The sequence below is a fragment of the Caretta caretta genome, chromosome 4, assembly GCF_965140235.1.
Source record: "Caretta caretta isolate rCarCar2 chromosome 4, rCarCar1.hap1, whole genome shotgun sequence".
NCBI lineage: Eukaryota > Metazoa > Chordata > Testudines > Cheloniidae > Caretta > Caretta caretta.
In genome coordinates, this window is record NC_134209.1 from 103,616,796 (window position 1) to 103,636,944 (window position 20,149).

The following is a 20,149-nucleotide window of genomic DNA, read 5'->3' on the forward strand; positions in this document are numbered from 1 at the left end:
ATGAACGGCAGTTGACATATTCTTCATAGTTATGCAGCATTGTTCAGCCTGTGCATCTTGCTTTCCTAAAAACTTGATGAAATTTTTCCATCACAAAAAGATGATTAACCTACATTGTCCTCCTGAAGTAGAGCTGTTGTACTAAGCAGCCAAGTAAAACAAGTGGAAAAATATGAAGCAATCCCTAAATAAAGGGAGAGATGAGAGAGAAGGCAAAATCCCCCTCAGTTCAGACTATTCCTTAGTAAAATGGTTAGTAACTACCTAGAATTAATCCATTTAATATTTTTTAATACAAACTTCCAAATTACAAAATGTTGTTTTCAATTCTCTACTTCACTCCTTCATGGAAATAACAGAATTCCAGGTAAGATCAGATCAGCCATTTGTCTGATAGAATTTCAATGGGATTTGAGCCAGGAGTGGTGGAAGCTCCCTATAAGTGAAGAGCCACTGGTGCCTGAACCATGGCCCCACCCCCGCACTGCCTCTTCCCCCCCACCCCCAAGGCCCCGCCCCAACTCCGCCTCTTCCCCCTGAAACCCCTCCCCCCATCACTTGCCCTTTCAGCCCGTAAAAAGTGGGAGGGCATAGCCCTCCCACTTTTAAAATGATGGAGCTAGGGGCCTCTGGCCCCCGGTTCCAGTGACCCTGATTTGGGCACCTAGCTCCCTTCTGCTCCTTTGAAAATTCTAGCCTTATGGAAAATTGATAGTTGGGACTTATGTACCCTTGACTGGTACTTCCTGCAAACATTGTCAAAGGCCAGCGCTAGCATAAGTACTCACTTTTGAACAGTACTTTATGTAAAATAGACATAATCTTTATAACAGGTATTTTTCCACGTGTCTTTGAGTCCTGTTTATGCTGGAAAGCTGTAGCTTGTCAAGTGCCCGATTTGAGACAATATACAGCCTTGTTTGACAAGTGTTATTCTACCAGAATGTGGTGGAAAAAAGACAGTCTTTTATTTAACTTAAAAAAATCCAGATTAAAAAAAGTAGGAAAATATCATGGAAGATACACAATTTTTTTGGATAAGTAAAGAAATAGCGCTTATTTCCTTGTTGAAGATGCTCTTTAAGAACAGATCTCAAATAACAGTATGCTGGAGTAGACACTGTACTCTTCTGAAGTGAACCTGGCTAAATGTTTTTGGTTTTTTTAAACAAGAACTGTTCAATGGCTGCGTATCTTACCTTGGAAATGTAGCATTATGGCTACTGCAGTCCTTGAGAGTTAACAAAATGAAGGGAAGAAAATAAATCTAGCGATGAGATGATAGGTGCATACATTAGTGGACATAGTAAAGCCAGTAAACTACATTGAAAATAATAAATGTGATAGGAAAGACCATCCTTGACCATTTGTCTATAGAATTAACATCTGTCAGATCTGGAATTTTGACTCTGAGCTGTGATGCTCTTCTCCGTAAGCGCCCCTTTTTATGAACCATCTGCCTGTCCAATGTGCTTCTGCTGTAGAGTTCTCTGCTTGATATGGGTCTTCTGTACTGGATGCTGGCACTGTCATATGAATACATGGTGGCTTTTGGGTCACTGATACCTGTGAACACTTCTGAGCTGCTGATCTCATTTCTTAATTCCAGAGTTGTAAGAAGAATGTTTCCACGGGTATCAACCTGTGGCAAGAAAGGAATGTAGTTTAGATAATTTATCTAGTTAGTTATCATTGCATCAGCATATTTTTTTTCCTCTTGCAAATCTCACTTGATTTTACAAATGAGGAAGCTGCTTCAGGAAGGGTAGAACATCAGTACGATTAAAGATAATAAGTATTACCTGAAGATATTGCTACTGTTCCCCATCTGCCTGATGCTAAAGATGAAATTAATTGTTTAGTGGTTAAATATATTTTATCATGAGACGGTATCTTGGTTTGGGGATTGCTTCATTCAATTAGAGGGCACAGTTGCACCCCTTTCTAAAATTCTCCTAATTTTACCTTTAAGGCTCAATCTTTGTTATAAAAATGTGACATCCACTTAACAAAGCGTGTCAGGTCATGCTGACATTGTCATGTACTTATGCTGAACATACAATTTTTCTGTTTTTTGTTTGTTTTACAGTTTCAGGGCTGTGTACTCATTTCTAAAACTTATTGTTGCTATGGTTCATGACAGTGGGCTTCCTTCCCAAGAAAAATGTCCCAGGCTATGGATGTGTCTTATCAACCAGCTCCAGCAGAATGCGTATTAGCCATCTTTTGTAGTGATAGAAATAAGTATAAATGTATATTGTCCTGCATAGATTTAAAGTCTGGGTATTAAAAATACATAGGCTGCCAATGTACGGGTAGAAGAGGCAGGTGAGCTGTTTTTTAGCAAAGAGTTTATTCTATGTGTGAATTAGTGTGAACAAACTTCAGTTTTGTTTTACAAATGTACTAAAATGTTCAATGGATGCTTAATGTGGATGCATTTCAACCTGTTCCTAAATTAGTTGTTTCAACTATATTTTCACTTATTTGATATACATTATTTATGCTGTTATGATTGGTCACCTACAGTACATAGCATTGTTGCTGCCCCTGATTAGGTGACGCAAAATTTACAAATGAAGTTAGCACTTCTGGAACAAATAACAAATACTACAGCCATGTATACATCTCAGAACCCTTGTTCATGTTGGTAACATAGGCCTTTGCAAGCCACCTCCCAACCTGGCTGTGAATGAAAAGCAAACAAAAAGGAGTGCCGCTCGGCCAAATTGAATAGTTGATTTTATATTCACTAAAATGGTCACAAATGACACCCTCCCCCACTCTTCACCCTTCTCAAATTTGCATGTACATCTGAGTGGTAAAACTTCTATTGGTGTAGGAATGCTTTTGGCCTCTCCAGGATAATGTCCTAATTTTGGAAAGTGTTAGGAATATAAATATTTGAGAAATCTCCTATAATAGTTCATATTAGACAAAGAATCATTCTAGGATTGCCAACTTTGCAATATTTAAAAACCAGACACTCCAGCAGGAGTGCCAGAACCTCCCCTGCCCCACACCTTCCCCCTGAGGACAAGGCCCCACTCCTGTCCCACACCTTCCCCCCAAAGCCTTGTCCCCCGTTTACTCCTCTTTCCCCCTCCTTCCATTGCTTACTGCTTTTATCCTCACCCCACTCCCTGTGTGGGTCGGGATGGACTTGCCTGCAGAGCCAGGGCTGGAGCTGCCTAGTGCAGGTAGGAAGCAACCTTGGCTGAGTAGGGGCTGGCGAGGGTGATGACTCAGTCCTTCCTGCTTCTCCCACCTGCAGTAACCGGACTTTGGGTGTCCAGTCAGTAGATCTGACCAGACACCAGCAGGTCCCCTTTTCGACCAGATTTTTTGGTCAAAAACTGGTCACCCTAATTCATTCAGGAAATAGACATCAGACATACGATTTTTGAAATCTCTTCTTTCAGTTTTGAGTATCAAAGCTATTCTCTTACCACTGATTGAACAGGGATCCAACCTACATTGTTTCCTTGGAACACTCAGAAACTCATTTCTTCAATTTCTACAGGTCACTCCAATATTTGTAAAGATTAGGGCAGAGGCTCCCAAACTGGTCAGTGGACTACTAGTGATCTGTGGAGCAACATCTGGTGGTCTGCAGAGAACTGGCTGGTCACTTAGGGCCTGGCCTTCAGTGGGAGTCTTATCATTGACGCCAGTAGGTAATGGGATTAGGTCTACAGTGTTGGGTTTTCTTGTTTCCAGTCATTAAAATATGACAAAATACATTAAATATATCCTTAATATTATTTTTCCGTGATAGCAATTGCTGTAGTTGCTACAGGAATGTCATGCAGTTGTGAATCAGTGCACAGTCTGCAGATCCTTTAGATCCTTTAGATCCTCCTCCTAGACTTTTGTAACATGTTAAAATACAATTTTAAAGCTTACATTCAATAGTTGATCCTGTTGCATGTAGCTATAGATTATGATTTTATCACTATTTGAAGAATATTGCCAGAGTGAAACTCTTTTCCAGTGTCATGCTAAGTTATTTGTTCATGCTGTAATCATCTCAAGGCAAGACTGTCATGATTTTTTTTCCTAGCTGGAGTGCAGTATTTGATAAATCCACAGGATGCAATTATGGCTGAATGGCTACTTTCTAGCTTCAAATTATTATGGCATGTCATCCCCCATCCCTCCTCTTTTTCTGCATTGACTTCCCATCATGTTTCATAGTCAACTTAAAATACTTGACTTTTAAAAGACACAAGGACTTGAGATCTTCATACAATACAAGTTTAGGGACCTCGAGAGCTCCCTGTACTGAGGCAGGACCAAGTAAACCTAGATCATCCCTGACAGGTGTTTTTTCAACCCATTCTTAAAAACCTCCATGTGGAGGATTCCACAACCTTCCTTGGTAGCCTATTCCAGTGTTTAAGTACCAGTATAGTTAGACCATAGATATCTAACCTACATCTCCCTTGTTGCAGATTAAGCCCATTACTTCTTGTCCTACCCGACTTTAAGCCATAAAGTTACCATAAAGAATTGGAAGTTTTGGATTCTGTTTTTCTTCATGGAATTTCTTGAAGGAGGAAAGAGATGCAAATATCAGAGAAGGAAGAATCCACCAAAAGTGAAAAATGGTTATGTCTGGAGTTAAGGAAATGTCATCCAGAAATTACTTTATTTCAATAAATCCATTATAAATGTAAAAGAGTAAAAAAAATAGGGTATGGATGGTTCAGGCAAGAATTCTGTGTATTTAGTAGTTTAAAAAAGAAGTGATTTTTAAATGATTACAATTAGGAGCCAATTTTGGAACTGTGAAGAGAGACCGTATAGTAATGATATGGGGGAGAGCGAAGAGGAGGGAAAGGGCTATATCATTGTATTAGACCACAATGCTGTTAGCTTGTCTCATTTAATTAAGTATTTTAAACATCTTTTCAAAGGAGGTATTGAATTTTCTTTGTATAATTTTTTCCAACTGAGAAGTAATATTTTTGCCTGTTCTTCAAAAACCAATAAGAGGCTCTAGTTGCCATTAACAGTTGTTTATCAACATAAATAAAGATGAAACCCAGCAGCATCCGCCATGATAAGTAAAGAAGAAATTATAAGAAAAATGCCACATCCTCCCTAACAATTACTCCTGTAACAACTTCTCCTGAGAATCCTCCATAAAAATGAGGGGCTTTTCCCTGAAGGGCAACATGTTCTGGCTGTATCAGACCAAGTTAAGGAGTGAATTGCAAATTCAGAACACAGTTACATAGAGAATGATCTGCCACTAGCTCCCTCTGTTTTTACTAGAGGAGCCTTCTGCTTTAGAGTCACCACTAACTGCAGTGGTATGGCATAGAGGGTGAAGCAGTCTCTCAGACAGGTTCTAGGACATGTAGGGCTTCGTTCCTGTAAGGCAAAACCAACACTTAAACTTCATCTAGAAATTCACAAAAAGCTAGTCCAGATCATGAAGCACCAGTGTGATATGCCTGCAGCCAGATATTCTGCTTAACAACCAGGCTGTCTCATCCTACTCCAACTTCAGCTTCTGAACGGGTTTCAGAAAAAGCCCCTAGCTGAGCACATTGCAGAAATCTAGCCTTCAGGTGACACAGTAGCAAGGTATGTTTGAAATATCGTAACTTGTAACTTCCTTGTCAGATGCAAATGATGAAAGGCTGTCTTGGTTGCTGATCATCCAACCATAATTGGAAATTTAATCAGACTCCCAAGTTGTGAAGACAAGCGATAAATGGTGTACAACCACACTCAATAAAAGGGGAAGGTACAACCTTTACTATAAAAAGAAAAGGAGTACTTGTGGCACCTTAGAGACTAACGAAAGCTCATGCTCAAATAAATTGGTTAGTCTCTAAGGTGCCACAAGTACTCCTTTTCTTTTTGCGAATACAGACTAACACGGCTGTTCCTCTGAAACCTTTACTATATCTTCCACTTCCTTCTACTAGCCCTCCGTCACTTCTGTTTTATCTGGATTGAGCTTCATCCATCCAGTTGTTTGTCATCCGTGCCCCAGTCTCAACCAGATGCTGAGGAAAGCAATCTGCATCACTTGAATGAGAAAAGATACAGCTCAGTGTCATCTGCAAACTGATGACACTAAAAGCCATGCAAGGTACTTTCAGTCAAAAAGGAAGATAAAGCCCCTGTCCCAAGGAGCTAAGAGTCTGACTGAGAACTAGACACAAGAAAATCTTTGGAGGGAGAAAAATGTGACTGTATATTAAACTGGGAAATAAAGCCTCACAGGGCTTGTGAAGGAGCTGAATATATCTCATGGCTGTTTGTTACTGTATAATCCTATGTGTAAATTAAGGGTTTTTGAGTTGTGTAATATAGAATCAGTTGCAACAGTAGTGTAAGCATCATTAAGTTACTCTATTATAGCTTCTCCTTATAAAGACAAATAACTCGTAAGTGCTTACAATTTAAATTGATTCACATGGATGCTTCCTTGTAAACTAATATACGCTCACAGTTTATTGCAAGCCAAGTGCCATATGAATTGGTGCTTTAATTTAAGTGTTATGATCCTGTTACATTTTTAAATGAGTTTTTAAATCATTTTAAGCTTGCTGATTTGAATAATCAGCAAAGCAATTCACCACCTTAGAATTATAGGTTTTACAGTTCATAGCAAAGTGTTTATGATCTCTAAGAAAAATATCCAAAAGAGAAGCAAACTAGTTCATATATATGTAATATTCTCTGATCAAATGATATGGAACTAGGTCATCAGAGGATTTGACCCCTGTGTCTTTAATAGTCATTTCAGGGTGTACTAAACTTCAGATCAAAATACTGCTTTTTAAAAATCAAAAGTATAGCAGATGTTTAATTACTGAGGCATAACAAGAATCTTGAAATAATAGGCAACTGCCAAAAGAAATCTCCAAAAGAGACTTGTTTGCAGAACTGTCATCCCTGACTACAGAGAGAATCTTTTATTTAAAAATGTCTTAGCTCAGACACTTTGCTTCTGTCCCCAGACCTGAAGAAGAGCTCTGTGTGGCTCAAAAGCTTGTACCTTCCACCAACAGAAGTTGATCCAATAAAAGATATTACCTCAGCCACCTGGTCTCTCTCATGGCTATAGCGACACTGGCTACAGCGACACTGCACACAATCCCTGACTACATTAATTTTAGATGGAAATATCTGTTATAAATTTCAAATTAAAACTAGGTAGATTTAGTTTCTTTAAACAATAAATAATTAAAAAATCTTACCACCACCCAGACCTAACTCTGGACAACAGTTGGTTGTGCCTGGGGTAATGTGCTGACCTAAGAGCAGCCTAGGAAGCAGATTCTGACTTGGTCACAATCTGCCTTTCAATTTGGGGGAACACATCCCATCCCTATACCTAGTGCAGATTACATCCCCTGGTGCACAGGCACATTTGTGCTGGCCAGAATGCTAGAGGTTGTGGGGATGCAACCAAGGCTCTGCCCACTCCGTGTTTCTGCCTGCCCACTCTTCATCCACTTGCAAGAGAGAGTGAGTACACCCGACTCCCTTACTCTCCTAAATGGATACGCAGGATGCACCATGACCTGCCTCACAATGCATATTACTAGTTTGGATTAACCCCCAGTATAACCTTTCAGATATACTCCTGGTGATCTATAAATAGAATAGAATGCTATCTAGGGAGAGAAATATTGCCGTTACCCTTTACAAACATTTTGACTTCACACATACTTAACCTTGGAAATGTTAGCCAGGATTTTAAAGTGATGCTTGCCTTGCAGAGAAACCTCTTTTGGGGATTTCTTTGAGGCATCTCAAATTGGGACATCCAAAATCACCAGTCATGTCTGAAAATCAAGCTGTGTAGAGAGATGGATATCTGACATTTTGCTTAGTGAATTACATGCAACTTTGCCCATTTAGGAATGAATGTAAACTAAATAATTTCCTACAGTAAGCCAAGGACATTTGCATAAGTACTTACATCTAGAACATACATACAGATCTGTAATTTTACTTCTGTGAGACGTCTCAATGACTTCATTGGGATTCTGTGTGTGTAAGCATGTGCAGGATGGGATCCAGATAGAGAATGATTGTTCCTATGATTAAAGGATAGGACTGACAGTCAGGAGAGATGGGTCAGTCTTGGAGTTACCTTGGGTAAACTCTGAGTCTTAGTTTCACCATCTATAAAATGGGGATATAATGCCCTATCCAGTGATAATCTGAACCTAAATGAACTTTTGTAAGTCACTGTGCAAGCCTCTGATGACAGTGGCTATGGAAATGTAAAGTATAGTTACACTGTTGGGCTGTTATCTGAAGATGACCTAAATGGTTTATAAGGAGAATTATAAAATGTGATTGAGCTGATCTCTTGCCTTTGTAAAAAAAAATAAAAAAAGTTTAAATATCCTTCACATTTCAGACAAATGATGTAGTTTACATTGAACATTTCTTTATAGTGAAAACCAGGCCTGAATTTCCCCAACACCCCCCCTCCCAGGTTTGTGAACTAGTTACATGCAGTGTTGCCAATTAGTGATTGTTTGGACATTTGAATTGAAATTGAAACATTAATACACACTTTAAAAACATATAAAGTGTATGATAAAATACGTGTATCTGAAAAAGTGTAATAGATTTGAAAAGTATTAACATAGACTAGCTTCCTTATACAGCTGTTGTTTTTTATGACCATGTCAGTGCATTCATTTTGGCAATGCTGGCCAACCTAATAACTTCAAATTATGATTTGTAAGCAAAGTCTAAATGAGCTCTCCCCCTCAGTTAGTGATAAGCTGGCAGCTGGGGGGAAAGGCATCAGGACCAGATTGTATTTACATTCACACCTAATCTACCTAGGTATCCAGCAAACGGAGCTGTGTTACCCAAGTGATAGATTTTGGCTGGGGTTGGGTTACAAATCGCTTGAATGCGGGGGGTGATGAAATGTTGTTGTTCTTATTGTATGAGTAAAGGGCAGTAGAACTGTACTTAGCCTGTGCTGATTGAGGGCATCAAGAGAGAGGGTGAGGGCAGGTGTTCTGCTTGATGGTCTGCCTGAGTAGCAAGTACTATTTGACCTGCCCCTCTCCACTGTTTAAAGACAGAGCTGATTAGGCTCCATAGATAGTCTTTTGTTTTGTTAAGTGACCACTACAGCTGAAATCACTGATAATCAGGTCTCAGTGCTTAGACCTGCTGTGGGACAGTATTTCTGTGGAAGAGACGGCCCAGTCTGCACTAGCAGCGAGGTTCCCCCACGGAGAGCTCAGCTGAAATCACTGAGAGCTGGGTGGAACCTCAAGAGAGCAACTTGCAGAGGTCACAGTGGCAGGTGGCAGCAGAAGGTGACAGCGCAGGGCCATTGGCAACAGAGCAATGGCGTGAATGAACAACAGTGGCCAGAGTGAACAGTGAGCAGCTGGAGGAACGAGCAAGGTGCCTTCTTGCCCCCGAACTGGGAGGTGAACTGATGTGAAAGCACCTCTGAACTCTGAGTCTCTATAGACCAAGGACAACACTGGTGAGTGTTAATGAGGCTGTTAAGAATGCTGGAGACACAACACAGTTCATGCGAACAAACATGGCTGTGGCATCATACTTTCTATTTAAGCAAGAGATACCACACACTACAAACTGGAGGCCAATGTTAAGTGCATTGTCACTTGTTCATCCTGAAGTTGAACACTGGTTCCGAACAAGACCAGCAAATGCTCACTATCTTTCTGCAAGGAAACTCAATTGACTAGCTAGAAGCATGTGGTACAACAGTGAAAGACTCAACAGTTGAAAAAGTGAAGAACTCTATCACCACATTGAAAAAAATTTGCCTACATGGCTGATGAATGCACTGATGCAAATGGGTATTAAGTCACTGTGTACATTATCTTGATGTCAGTGGTAGGCCAGTAGATGCATTTCTAGATGTTCAAGTTATGGAAGACACATTGGCTGCATCTGTGACAACCCACATCTTAGAAGAGTTAAATGCTTGTCAGTTGGACCCCAAACAGATGGCTGCTTGTGCATTTGATGGAGCTGCAAACTTCTCTGGAAGATATGATGGAGTACAAGCTTTGCTCAGAGAAAAGTGTAACCCTAATCTCTCCTATACACACTGCAGAGGCCATCTACTCCAACTAGCAGTAGTACGAGCTGCAGACTCTTCAAAAGACATTTAAAAAGCTATAAATTTAATTTCTTCATTATATTCTTTTTTCAGCAAGAGTCCAAAAAGACTGAATATCTTGAAAAATATAGAAGAGACACTGACTGAAGTTCAAATTTGTCCAACCTGGGAAAACCCTTTGGCTTTCTCATGAGTGATCCTTGGCTGTTGTCTTAAAAATTACTCCAGACGTTACTACTAGCTTTGGAAAGCATCTACGAAGATGGGATGAATCTAAGTAGTGAGGCTGGTGGATTACTTTTGCTATTATGTTCAGAGACTACTATTGCCATTCTTTCTCTTGTAAGCGTACTGTTGAAACCACTTGGGTCATTAAACAATGCCATCCAGGCATCTGCTTCAACAGTAGTAGATCTTTGTCCAGCAATAGAAGCTACATTTGGATCAATCAGAGAGCTATCCATTGAAAAAGTACTGGAAGAAGCAAAGACTTCAGTCCAGAAGTTGACCAATGAAGGCATTTATATTGAATCCTTAAGTGAAGAGGACAAGAAGTGTTTGTTAAGACAACTGAAAAAGTACACAGACTTGATTCTTAAAAATCTAAAAAAATGACTTCTAGATTCGACTCAACCTCTACATAGCTTTTACAGATCCCTGTCCTATAAAACACCAACAGTTGAGTGGAATGAGGCACTACCAGCAATGGGGCTGCCATGTGCTCAGGACAGAATAGAGAATTTGAACAGAGTGGAATATCATATGTATGAATGAACGAATGAAGATTTGACTTCAACTTCTTTTTTATCATCACTAGTGGCTCGACCTGATCTTTATGCTATGTTTCCTGGGATGAAAGAAGTAGGAATTCATCTCTTGCTACTCCCAGTCACAGCAGCTACAGTTGAGCGTTCTTATTCATCATTGAATAGAATTTTATGTTCTGAAAGAAGTCGCCTTCTGCCTGATCATGTAAATGAACTCATGAGCATATCAATTGAAGGAATGGAAGTACTGGACACACGAGAAACCACCAAAGATGAAAGCATTGCATTCAAGAAATTCATTAACAGAGTTGTGCAAAATTATAACAAGAAACCAAGAAGGATGTAGATGATGTACTTCATAGAAGGCTTGAGTAGCCAAATTTAATTTGTGTGATTTTAAAACATGCGTTAAATCTAGTAAAAATGGTCATTAAACATTTTTCAGTTTTACTATGGTGCCATACAGCCCGCCTTCACCCTCACAGTCTCACCTCTTATCGGCCCTGACCTCCACCCCCCCACCCCACCCCAATTTCAATTCCTGGGGAAAACACTGGAGAAAACACATCACTTTTAGTCTCTGCTGAATTTACAATTTTTTTTAGTCCGCTCTGTTTTTCACTCTAAGCCCTGGTCTACGCTATGGGGTTAGGTTGAATTTAGCCGCATTAGGCTGATCTTAAAATGAATGCGTCTACACAACCAACCCCGTTCTGTCTACCTAAAGGGCTCTTAAAATCCACTTCTGTACTCCTCCCTGTCAAGGGGAGTAGTGCTAAAATCGACCTTGCTAGGTCGAATTTGGGGTAGTGCGGACGCAAATCGACGTTATTGGCCTCCGGGAGCTATCCCAGAGTGCTCCAATGTGACCGCTCTGGACAGAACTTTCAACTCCGATGCACTAGCCAGGTATACAGGAAAAGCCCCGGGAAATTTTGAATTTTATTTCCTGTTTGGTCAGCATGTTGAGCTCAGCAGCACAGGTGACTATGCAGTCTCCCCAGAATCACAAATGAGCTCCAACATGGACCGAAAGGGAGACACTGGATCTGATTGCTGTACGGGGAGAAGAATCTGTGCAGGCCGAACTCCGATCAAAAAGAAGAAATGCTAATATATATGCCAAAATCTCACAGGGCATGATGGACAGAGGCTACAACAGGGACACATAGCAGTGCCACGTGAAAGTCAAGGAGCTCAGGCAAGCCTACCAAAAGACAAAGGAGGCAAACGGTCACTCTGGGTCAGAGCCCCATACTTGTTGCTTCTATGATCAGCTGCATGGCATTCCAGGTGGGGACCCTACCACTACCCCACCACTGTCCGTGGACACCTGCAAGGGGGGAGTGTCTCACAACAGGGAGGAGGATTTTGTGGATGAGGAAGAGGAAGAGAATGCACAGCAGGCAAGTGGTGAAGCCGTTCTCCCTGGCAGCCAGGACCTTTTCGTCACCCTGGAGCCAATACCCTCCCAAGGCGGGATCCCCGACCCTGAAGCCGGAGAAGGCACCTCTGGTGAGTGCACATTTGTAACTACCGTACAGGGTTTAAAAGCAATAGTATTTAATGTTTGATTTTCCCTGAAGAATTGGGATGCATTCGCAGCCAGTACAGCTACTGGAAAAGTCTGTTAATGTGTCTGGGGATGGAGCGGGAATCCTCCAGGGACATGTCCATGAAGGTCTCCTGGAGGTACTCTGAAAGCCTTTGTAGAAGGTTTCTGGGGAGGGCTGCCTTATTTCATCCTCCACAGTAGGACACTTTACCACTCCAAGCCAGTAGCAAGTAGTCTGGAATCATTGACGCCCAAAGCATGGCAGCGAATGGTCCTGGGTTTTGGTCACATTAAAGCAACATTCAGGCTATATCTTTCTGTGTTAGCCTCAGGAGAGTGATATCATTCATGGTCACCTGGTTGAAGTAGAGGGATTTTTGTAGGGGAACAGTAAAAGGACCCCAATCATGCTGAGTTGTTTGCACTTGGCTAAAAGGGATCATCCTGGAGAATAGCCCTGCGGTGCAGGGAGAGGTTAGGGGATCATCCCAGAGAATAGCCACACAGTAGGGGTAGGGGGAGGTGTGTGCTGCACATCCACCCAAAAACCACAGCCCCTCCTTTTAAATGTGAAACCTAACTGGCATTGCGAGCTATGGGAAAGGATGGCAGTCTGAAACCATTCCCACATTTTATGAAGGTGAAAGAAGCCAACCCTGTGTACCAAAAGGCTTTCCATGGCTGCCTGGAAACCAAATTCTGTTGCCCAGCTGTTTGTGATGTGTCTCCATACCAGCAGGTGCTCAATATAAAAGGCAAAGTGTGACCTAAAGCACATGTGCTGTCTGCTGTGAATTGCTTGATTCACTGTGAAAGAGTCTCCCATTTGTTCTCAGAAATGTATCATCTTAAATTTTACTCTTTTTATCTCCCCCCATGTGCAAATGTTTCTATGCTCCCTTTATCATCTGTGTCCCTGAGGTTATCGCAGATTAGAAGGCAAAAAAAAAATGCACTCACAATGACATGTTTTCCGAGCTCATGCAGCCCTCCCGCACAGCTTAATGCATGGAGGCATTCAGTGGCAGAGACCAGGAAAGCATTAAGTGAGCGTGAAGAGCAGAGGCAGGAGACGACGCTGAGGCTAATGGCGGAGCAAACAGACATGATGAAGCATCTGTTGGAGCTGCAGAAAAGCCAGCAAGAGCACAGACCACCGCTGCATCCATTGTATAACTGCCTGCCCTCCTCTGCAAGTTCCATATCCTCCTCACACAGATGCCCAAGAACACGGGGGGAGGTTCCGGTCACCCAGCCTCTCCACTCCAGAGGATGGCCCAAGCAACAGAAGGCTGTCATTCAGACAGTTTTGATTTGTAGTGTGGCTACAATAAGCAATGTGGCCTTGTCCTTCCCTCCTCCCTCACCCCACCTGGGCTACCTTGTCAGTTACCTCTCGTTTTTTTTTTTTAATTAATAAAGAAAGAATGCATGGTTTCAAAACAATAGTTACTTTATTTCCTTTCCCAGCTGTGATCGAAGGGGGGACAGTGGTTGGCTTACAGAGAATTAAAATTAAAAAAAGGGGGCGGGTGTGCAGCAAAGAAAAACACACACAACTGTTACATCGTAGCCTGGTTAGTCATGAAACTGGTTTTCAAAGCCTCTCTGATGTGCAGCGTGCCTTGCTGTGCTCTTCTAATTACCCTGGTGTCTGGCTGCTCAAAATCAGCCGCCAGGCGATTTGCCTTAACCTCCCACCTCACCATAAACGTCTCCCCCTTATTCTCACAGATATTATGAAGCACACAGCAAGGAACAATAACAATGGGAATGTTGGTTGCACTGAGGTCTAACCTAGTCAGCAAACAGCACCAGCGAGCTTTTAAACGTCCAAAGGCACATTCTACCACCATTTTGCACTTGCTCACCCTATAGTTGAACTGCTCCTTACTACTGTCCAGGCTGCCTGTGTATGGCTTCATGAGCCATGGGAGCAAGGGGCAGGCAGGGTCCCCAAGGAAAACTATTGGCATTTCAACATCCCCAATGGTAATATTCTGGTCTGGGAAGTAAGTCCCTTCTTGCAACTGCTCGAATAGCCCTGAGTTCCTAAAGATGCGAGCTTCATGCACCTTTCCCGGCCATCCCACGTTGATGTCAGTGAAAGGTCCCTTGTGATCCACCACTGCTTGCAGCACCATTGAGAAGTACCCCTTGCGGTTTATGTACTGGTTGGTAAGGTGGTCTGGTGCCACGATAGGGATATGCATTCCATTTATCACCCCACCACAGTTAGGGAACCCCATTGCAGCAAAGCCATCCAGTATGACCTGCACATTTCCCAGAGTCACTACCCTTGATAACAGAATGTCAGTGATTGCATTGGCAGTGCCTACAGTAGGCTTGCCCACTCCAAATTGATTCCCGACTGACCGGTAGCAGTCAGGTGTTGCAAGCTTCCACAGGGCTATCACCACTCGCTTCCCAGCTGTCAGGGCAGGTTTCATATTGGTATTCCTGCGCTCCAGGGCAGGGGAAAGCAACTCACAAAGTTCAAGGAAAGTGGCCTTACCCAAGCGAAAGTTTCGCAGCCACTGTGAATCATCCCATACTCGCAACACTATGCGGTTCCACCAGTCTGTGCTTGTTTGCCGAGCCCAGAATCAGTGTTCCACTGTATCAACTAGCCCCACTGCCACCATGATGTCCCAATTGCCACAGCCCATGCTTTCAGGAATGTCTGTGTCCATGTCCTCGTGCTGGCATCTCTTAGCCTGATTCTGCAAATACTCCAGGATAATGCACGAGGTTTTTACAATGCTCACAACAGCAGTGGTGATCTGAGCAGGCTCCATGCTTGCCGTGGTATGGTGTCTGCACGGGTAACCCAGGAAAAAAGGCGCAAAACAATTGTCTGCCATTGCTTTCACAGAGCTTTTCACATATACCCAAACCCACCTGTGACAATGTTTTTGCCCCATCAGGCACTGGGAGCTTAACCCAGAATTCCAATGGGCAGCGGAGATTGCGGGAACTGCGGGATAGCTACCCACAGTGCACCACTTCGTGAGTCGATTCTAGACACGGTATTGAGGACGCACTCCGCCAGCTTAATGCACTTAGTGGGGACACACACAATCGACTGTATAAAATCGATTTCTAAAAATTGACTTCTATAAAATCGACCTAATTTCGTAGTTTAGACATACCCTAAGAAAACTTCAGTGAAGCTGCTTAAGACCTAAATCATGACAGACCAAATATGCATGAATCTTCATTAGTGATATCCCTTGGGGGTGGCTGCTCAGTAAAGATTAAAGAAACTCAAGCTAGTACATTTATCTAGAGGATGATGAATGCTGTATCAAGCTTTGTGGCTTTTAAGCAACACTGAAAGACAGTCCAAAATAGTTTTGGCTGCAAGTAATGTACATATGCAAAATATATTGCTGATGGCTGTAAAGGGTACTCAGACATCTATAGAAACAACCTAATATGGTTCTCTCATTGCAATTTATTATCAGAGGACTAGCCTCAGAAACTTTCAATTTTGTCTAGAGTGAATTGAGTTCATCCATTGCATATAAATGACTGAAGGATGTAATAAATTTTTCTTTGAGTTCTGAGACAAAAGTTTAGGACCAGATTTTAAGCCCCTTACACGTAATAACCTGCAGTTAGGCACAAAAATAATCACATTATAGTCAGTGTGTAAAGGTGTTGCAATTTGCCCCTACACTGTGATAAAAGACCCATGACACGTTCACAGCTGGCCTGGGTCAGCTGACTCAGGCTTGCAGGGTTTGGGCTGCAGGGCTATATCATTGCTGTGTAGATATTTGGGCTCTGGGACACCCCACCCCTCATTGGGATCTCAGAGCCCAGGCTCCAGACCAAGCCCAGAGGTCTACACAGCAATTTTACAGACATGCAGCCCAAGTCAGCTGATCCAGGCCAGCCATGGGTCTTCTGTTGCAGCGTAGATATAGAATGGCGAAGGGAATATGAACTGAGCTTCAAAGGTGAGATATCCTTTTGAAGTTTTTTTAACAGTTACTCATCTACAAATAGAAACATACACCCTACAAGTGTGTTACTCCTTTGGCTGTTTTGTCCCAGATATCCAAAGCTATAACTAGCTCTCCATGAAAAGACAATAAGAGGACAGGGAGATATAAAGGATTTTTAAAATATTTTATCATCAAAAATAGAACCAAGAACAATGAGAGCTTATTTGTAAGGAATAAAAAAATGTCCTTCATCTATAAAAATGTTAAAATAAAAATGGCACATTGATGTAGGACTGTGGTGATCCTGGATTCCTCCTCTGTCAGGTTGAGGAAGAAAAAACACCATGTGTGGAACATTACAAGGTCATTATCTGCATCCAAATTTATTTGAGCATAAACTTATCCAGTTTCTCTTTCAGGTGCTGGTTCAATTTCATAATCAGTTCATTGCATGTCTCACTATGCCATTAGATATGCTGAATTTGCTGTAGGAAGAAACTCATCCTCCTTACCTAGGGCACATCTCAGGTAGAAATAAGTAGCACTATTAACCTGGAGAAAAGGAGAAGAACTGTTATGTGTACATCACAGTTGTTTACAGTGGTAACTAATATGGATATATGACATGGGTCAATATGGTAGAGGAAGCCATATCTTGTGATTGTACATACTTACTGCTGCTCTTCTCTCACCCTCTGAAATCAGCTTCCTATATTTTGGTACTGACCGCTGAAATATGAAAGATATAGGGAAATTCTGTAGATTAGGGCTCAGATGAACTACTCCAGCTCCACCAGTTCCGCCAGTTAGCTTCCAACCTGCAGCTCTGATCATGTATTCTTCCTATGTAAAACTGAAAGATAAAGCCAACCTTAGAACATCAATATTTTCCATACTGCAAGCCAAAAGGATACTTACGAGGATCATGCATGCAGTATGTCTACAGTCACCAATACAACAACAAAATCATTAATTGACAGATCTCTTTAACAATTAATTTAAATGCCTGTGTGTCACAGGCATATGTTGAGTGTGTGTAAAAGGCAATTCAATTAAGCAATTGTCTGATACAGATGTTCTTAATTTCTGTAATATTTCTGCCAGTTTACGATCAAAGTGAAAGTTTTAAACTGGCTTTGGTGAACGTCAGCAAGATGTAACTGGTGTCACCAAATCTGTAGAAAAAATGTAACTTACCTCTGTTCCATGGACCACCTACAAAGTCATCTGCTCATGTACCAGGGTCCACACAGCCAGGGCTGATGCTGGAGAAGAGGTGCTTCTCTATTTTCTTCATGGATCCTCACTGTCCACCTTCCACCTGGATCAGAATAGCTTTGGGGTGTTTGAGCAGAGGTGTGAGTGTTTGAAACTGGCCTCTGTTAACTTGTTTTCCCCGCTTCTCATCTGAATGCAGCATAGGTATGGACAGCATCTCCAGCGAATAATCCATAAAGGGATGGCTTATGCCCTTAACAGTGTAGGGGGAACCCTTTGAGGAGTACCTGTAGGTGTCAGGGTCTTGAACTGAATTTCCATGTAGCATAAGAGGTCACTCTGTATGGTTTTGGACAACAGATGAATGTAGGTAAGTATTTTTATCTGGCCATGTAGTACAATGAGGATGATGAGCTCATTGGCACTGACAGAAATGTGGCACCATATTTGAGTTGAAGACAGGCACCATAGTTTAGTTGCAGTAACTCCCTTATTATATATTAACTTCTTTGGAAAATGTTTAATGCTTTCATTTATGCCCTATTAGAAATAAAAATATATGAAACATTAGCTTTACTCAAGTACCTGGACTTTATTCATCTCTGGTTTGCCCTCCTCATCAGTAGCCTTCTCAGCTGCCTTTTTTTGACGGTGAGGACCTTTCCCAAAGAATATGTAGTTTACAAAGGCATATTCCAGCAAGGCGAGAAATACAAACACAAAGCATCCCATTAGGTAAATATCTATTGCCTTTACATAGGGAATCTTTGGCAGTGTTTCCCTGAGATGAGTGCTGATTGTGGTCATGGTCAGCACAGTTGTGATTCCTGTGAAGTTAAAAAAAAAATGTCGGTAAGGGAACTCTGATACATTGTTCGTCACTTTGAAGGCATAAAAGCTGTATCATTGCTCAAACACAATGCCATTGGGCTTATGACATAGTTGGCTTAATTATTTCAGCAGACACTCCTAACCATTAAGGGAATGCATTTGTCATCTAGCAAAAAATATTAATGGGCATCAAGACAGTATGACCTATATAACATGCTAGGTTTATGTATATAAACTGGTAGTGAAGGGAGCCAGTGAAGAGGAAAGTGGGAAATTTGAAACAGCAGTTGCCTTCTTTAAGTGACATATTAAACTGCAAGCTCTGCAGGCCTTGGGGGCCAACCCCTTGCCTTTTCCATGGCAGGAGGGACAATCAGTTACCTGAACACTTTTCTTCTCCAGTTGCCTGTCTCATTAGTAGCCTACCCTGCTTTTTTTTTAATACACTTAAGACCCTTTACGAAGAATATGTGATTTACAAAGTCACATTCCAGTGCTGGCTGATGTAGTCACTACAGAACAGGGTTGTTATGGAGAAGACACTTGGTCTTGTCAGGTGAGGGAATGCTGCTAACTTGATTCTTAAAGTAGCCATCCTGCCTGATCCACATAGAGTGGAATTAAATTTACCAGTGTTCTTGGAGTTCAGAGTAAGTATCCTAGCCAGAGGAAAGGTATTAGGAGTAATTTTGACTGAGGATCGAAAGTTGAGGGGATAAATGGAGGCTCCAGACCGGAATGGTGGGCATTAGTGTAGGGAGGTTGGTGGTGCCATCATAATAGCCCTCTTCACTAATTTTCAAAGGGATTACTTCATTCTATGAGGTGAAACTTTTCCAGCTCATGGCTTTGTAATCTATCAACCACAATGTTATTAATTTTTGATGTTGGTCTATGAGAATGAAACCAGTTTCTATTCTGTTCTAATCACAGGCCGTTAATATATCTAATGAATAGCTCTAGATTCATTTAGTCATAAGGTGCTCCAATTAAAGGAGACTGGGGACAACATGATTTACTGCAGTTAGCTTTTGAAAAGATTATAGGCTCAAACCACAATCAGTCCTTATAAACTATGCTAACAGGTTGAGGACCTCCTTTCAGATTGCTCAGGTAAAATTGTAGCAGGTAGCATGGTATCACAATATGAGCTGGCATGTGGGTGAAACACAGGGTCAAGTTTTCAGTTACTGTGAATCAACATAGTCCCATTGACTATGGAGCCATGCTGAGTTACACAAGTCAGTACTCAAGCCACTTCAATAGCTTTGAAAATAAATTACCTAGGGCAACTCTTGCAGCAGAGGCATCATAGTTGATCCAAAAAGATACCCACGATAGAATTGTGATCAACGTGGAAGGCATGTAGGTTTGCAAAATGAAGTAACCAATATTTCGTTTAAGCCGAAAACTAAGTGATAATCGAGGATATGCCCCTGAAAGAAGGATGAAAGTGACGTTATGAAAACTTCAGCCATTGATATTTCTGTGTCGGGTGCACTTTTTGAGATAGTCAGTGCTTACCTGTTGTAAATTCCACTTTTTTTGATACCATCTTGTAATCAACAATTGAAAACTGTGGAAGCTCAATATTATTAACTCCTGTTACTGCAGATTCCCCTCCATTCCAGTAAAACTCAATATCATCAGTGGTGTATCCATCTAAAACAAAGAAACACAATTTGACTATTGCTTGTTTGTGATTTTTTGGTCAGTTGGT

The 20,149-nt window shown here is 41.6% G+C and overlaps 1 protein-coding gene across 4 annotated transcripts in view; it reads right to left on the bottom strand.

Annotated features, from left to right (window-relative positions):
* Window positions 1–615: 615 nt before the first annotated feature.
* Window positions 616–20,149, bottom strand: part of GABRB1 (gamma-aminobutyric acid type A receptor subunit beta1) — a 272,071-nt gene continuing 252,537 nt past the window's right edge. Inside the window, exons 6-11 of one of the 4 annotated variants that reach the window (XR_012668172.1) lie at window positions 19,954–20,091; window positions 19,713–19,865; window positions 18,184–18,425; window positions 17,578–17,937; window positions 17,056–17,233; window positions 16,596–16,932 (exon numbers count right to left, since the gene is read on the bottom strand). Coding sequence is in view for 2 of the 4 variants with exons in the window: in XM_048848426.2 (XP_048704383.1) it covers window positions 1,295–1,642; window positions 18,184–18,425; window positions 19,713–19,865; window positions 19,954–20,091 (881 nt within the window). In the remaining 2 variants the exon portion in view is untranslated. Of the gene's footprint in view, window positions 1,643–16,593; window positions 17,938–18,183; window positions 18,426–19,712; window positions 19,866–19,953; window positions 20,092–20,149 lie in introns of those variants that run through there. The other 3 variants (XR_012668171.1, XM_048848426.2, XM_075127947.1) reach the window with 3 other exon arrangements.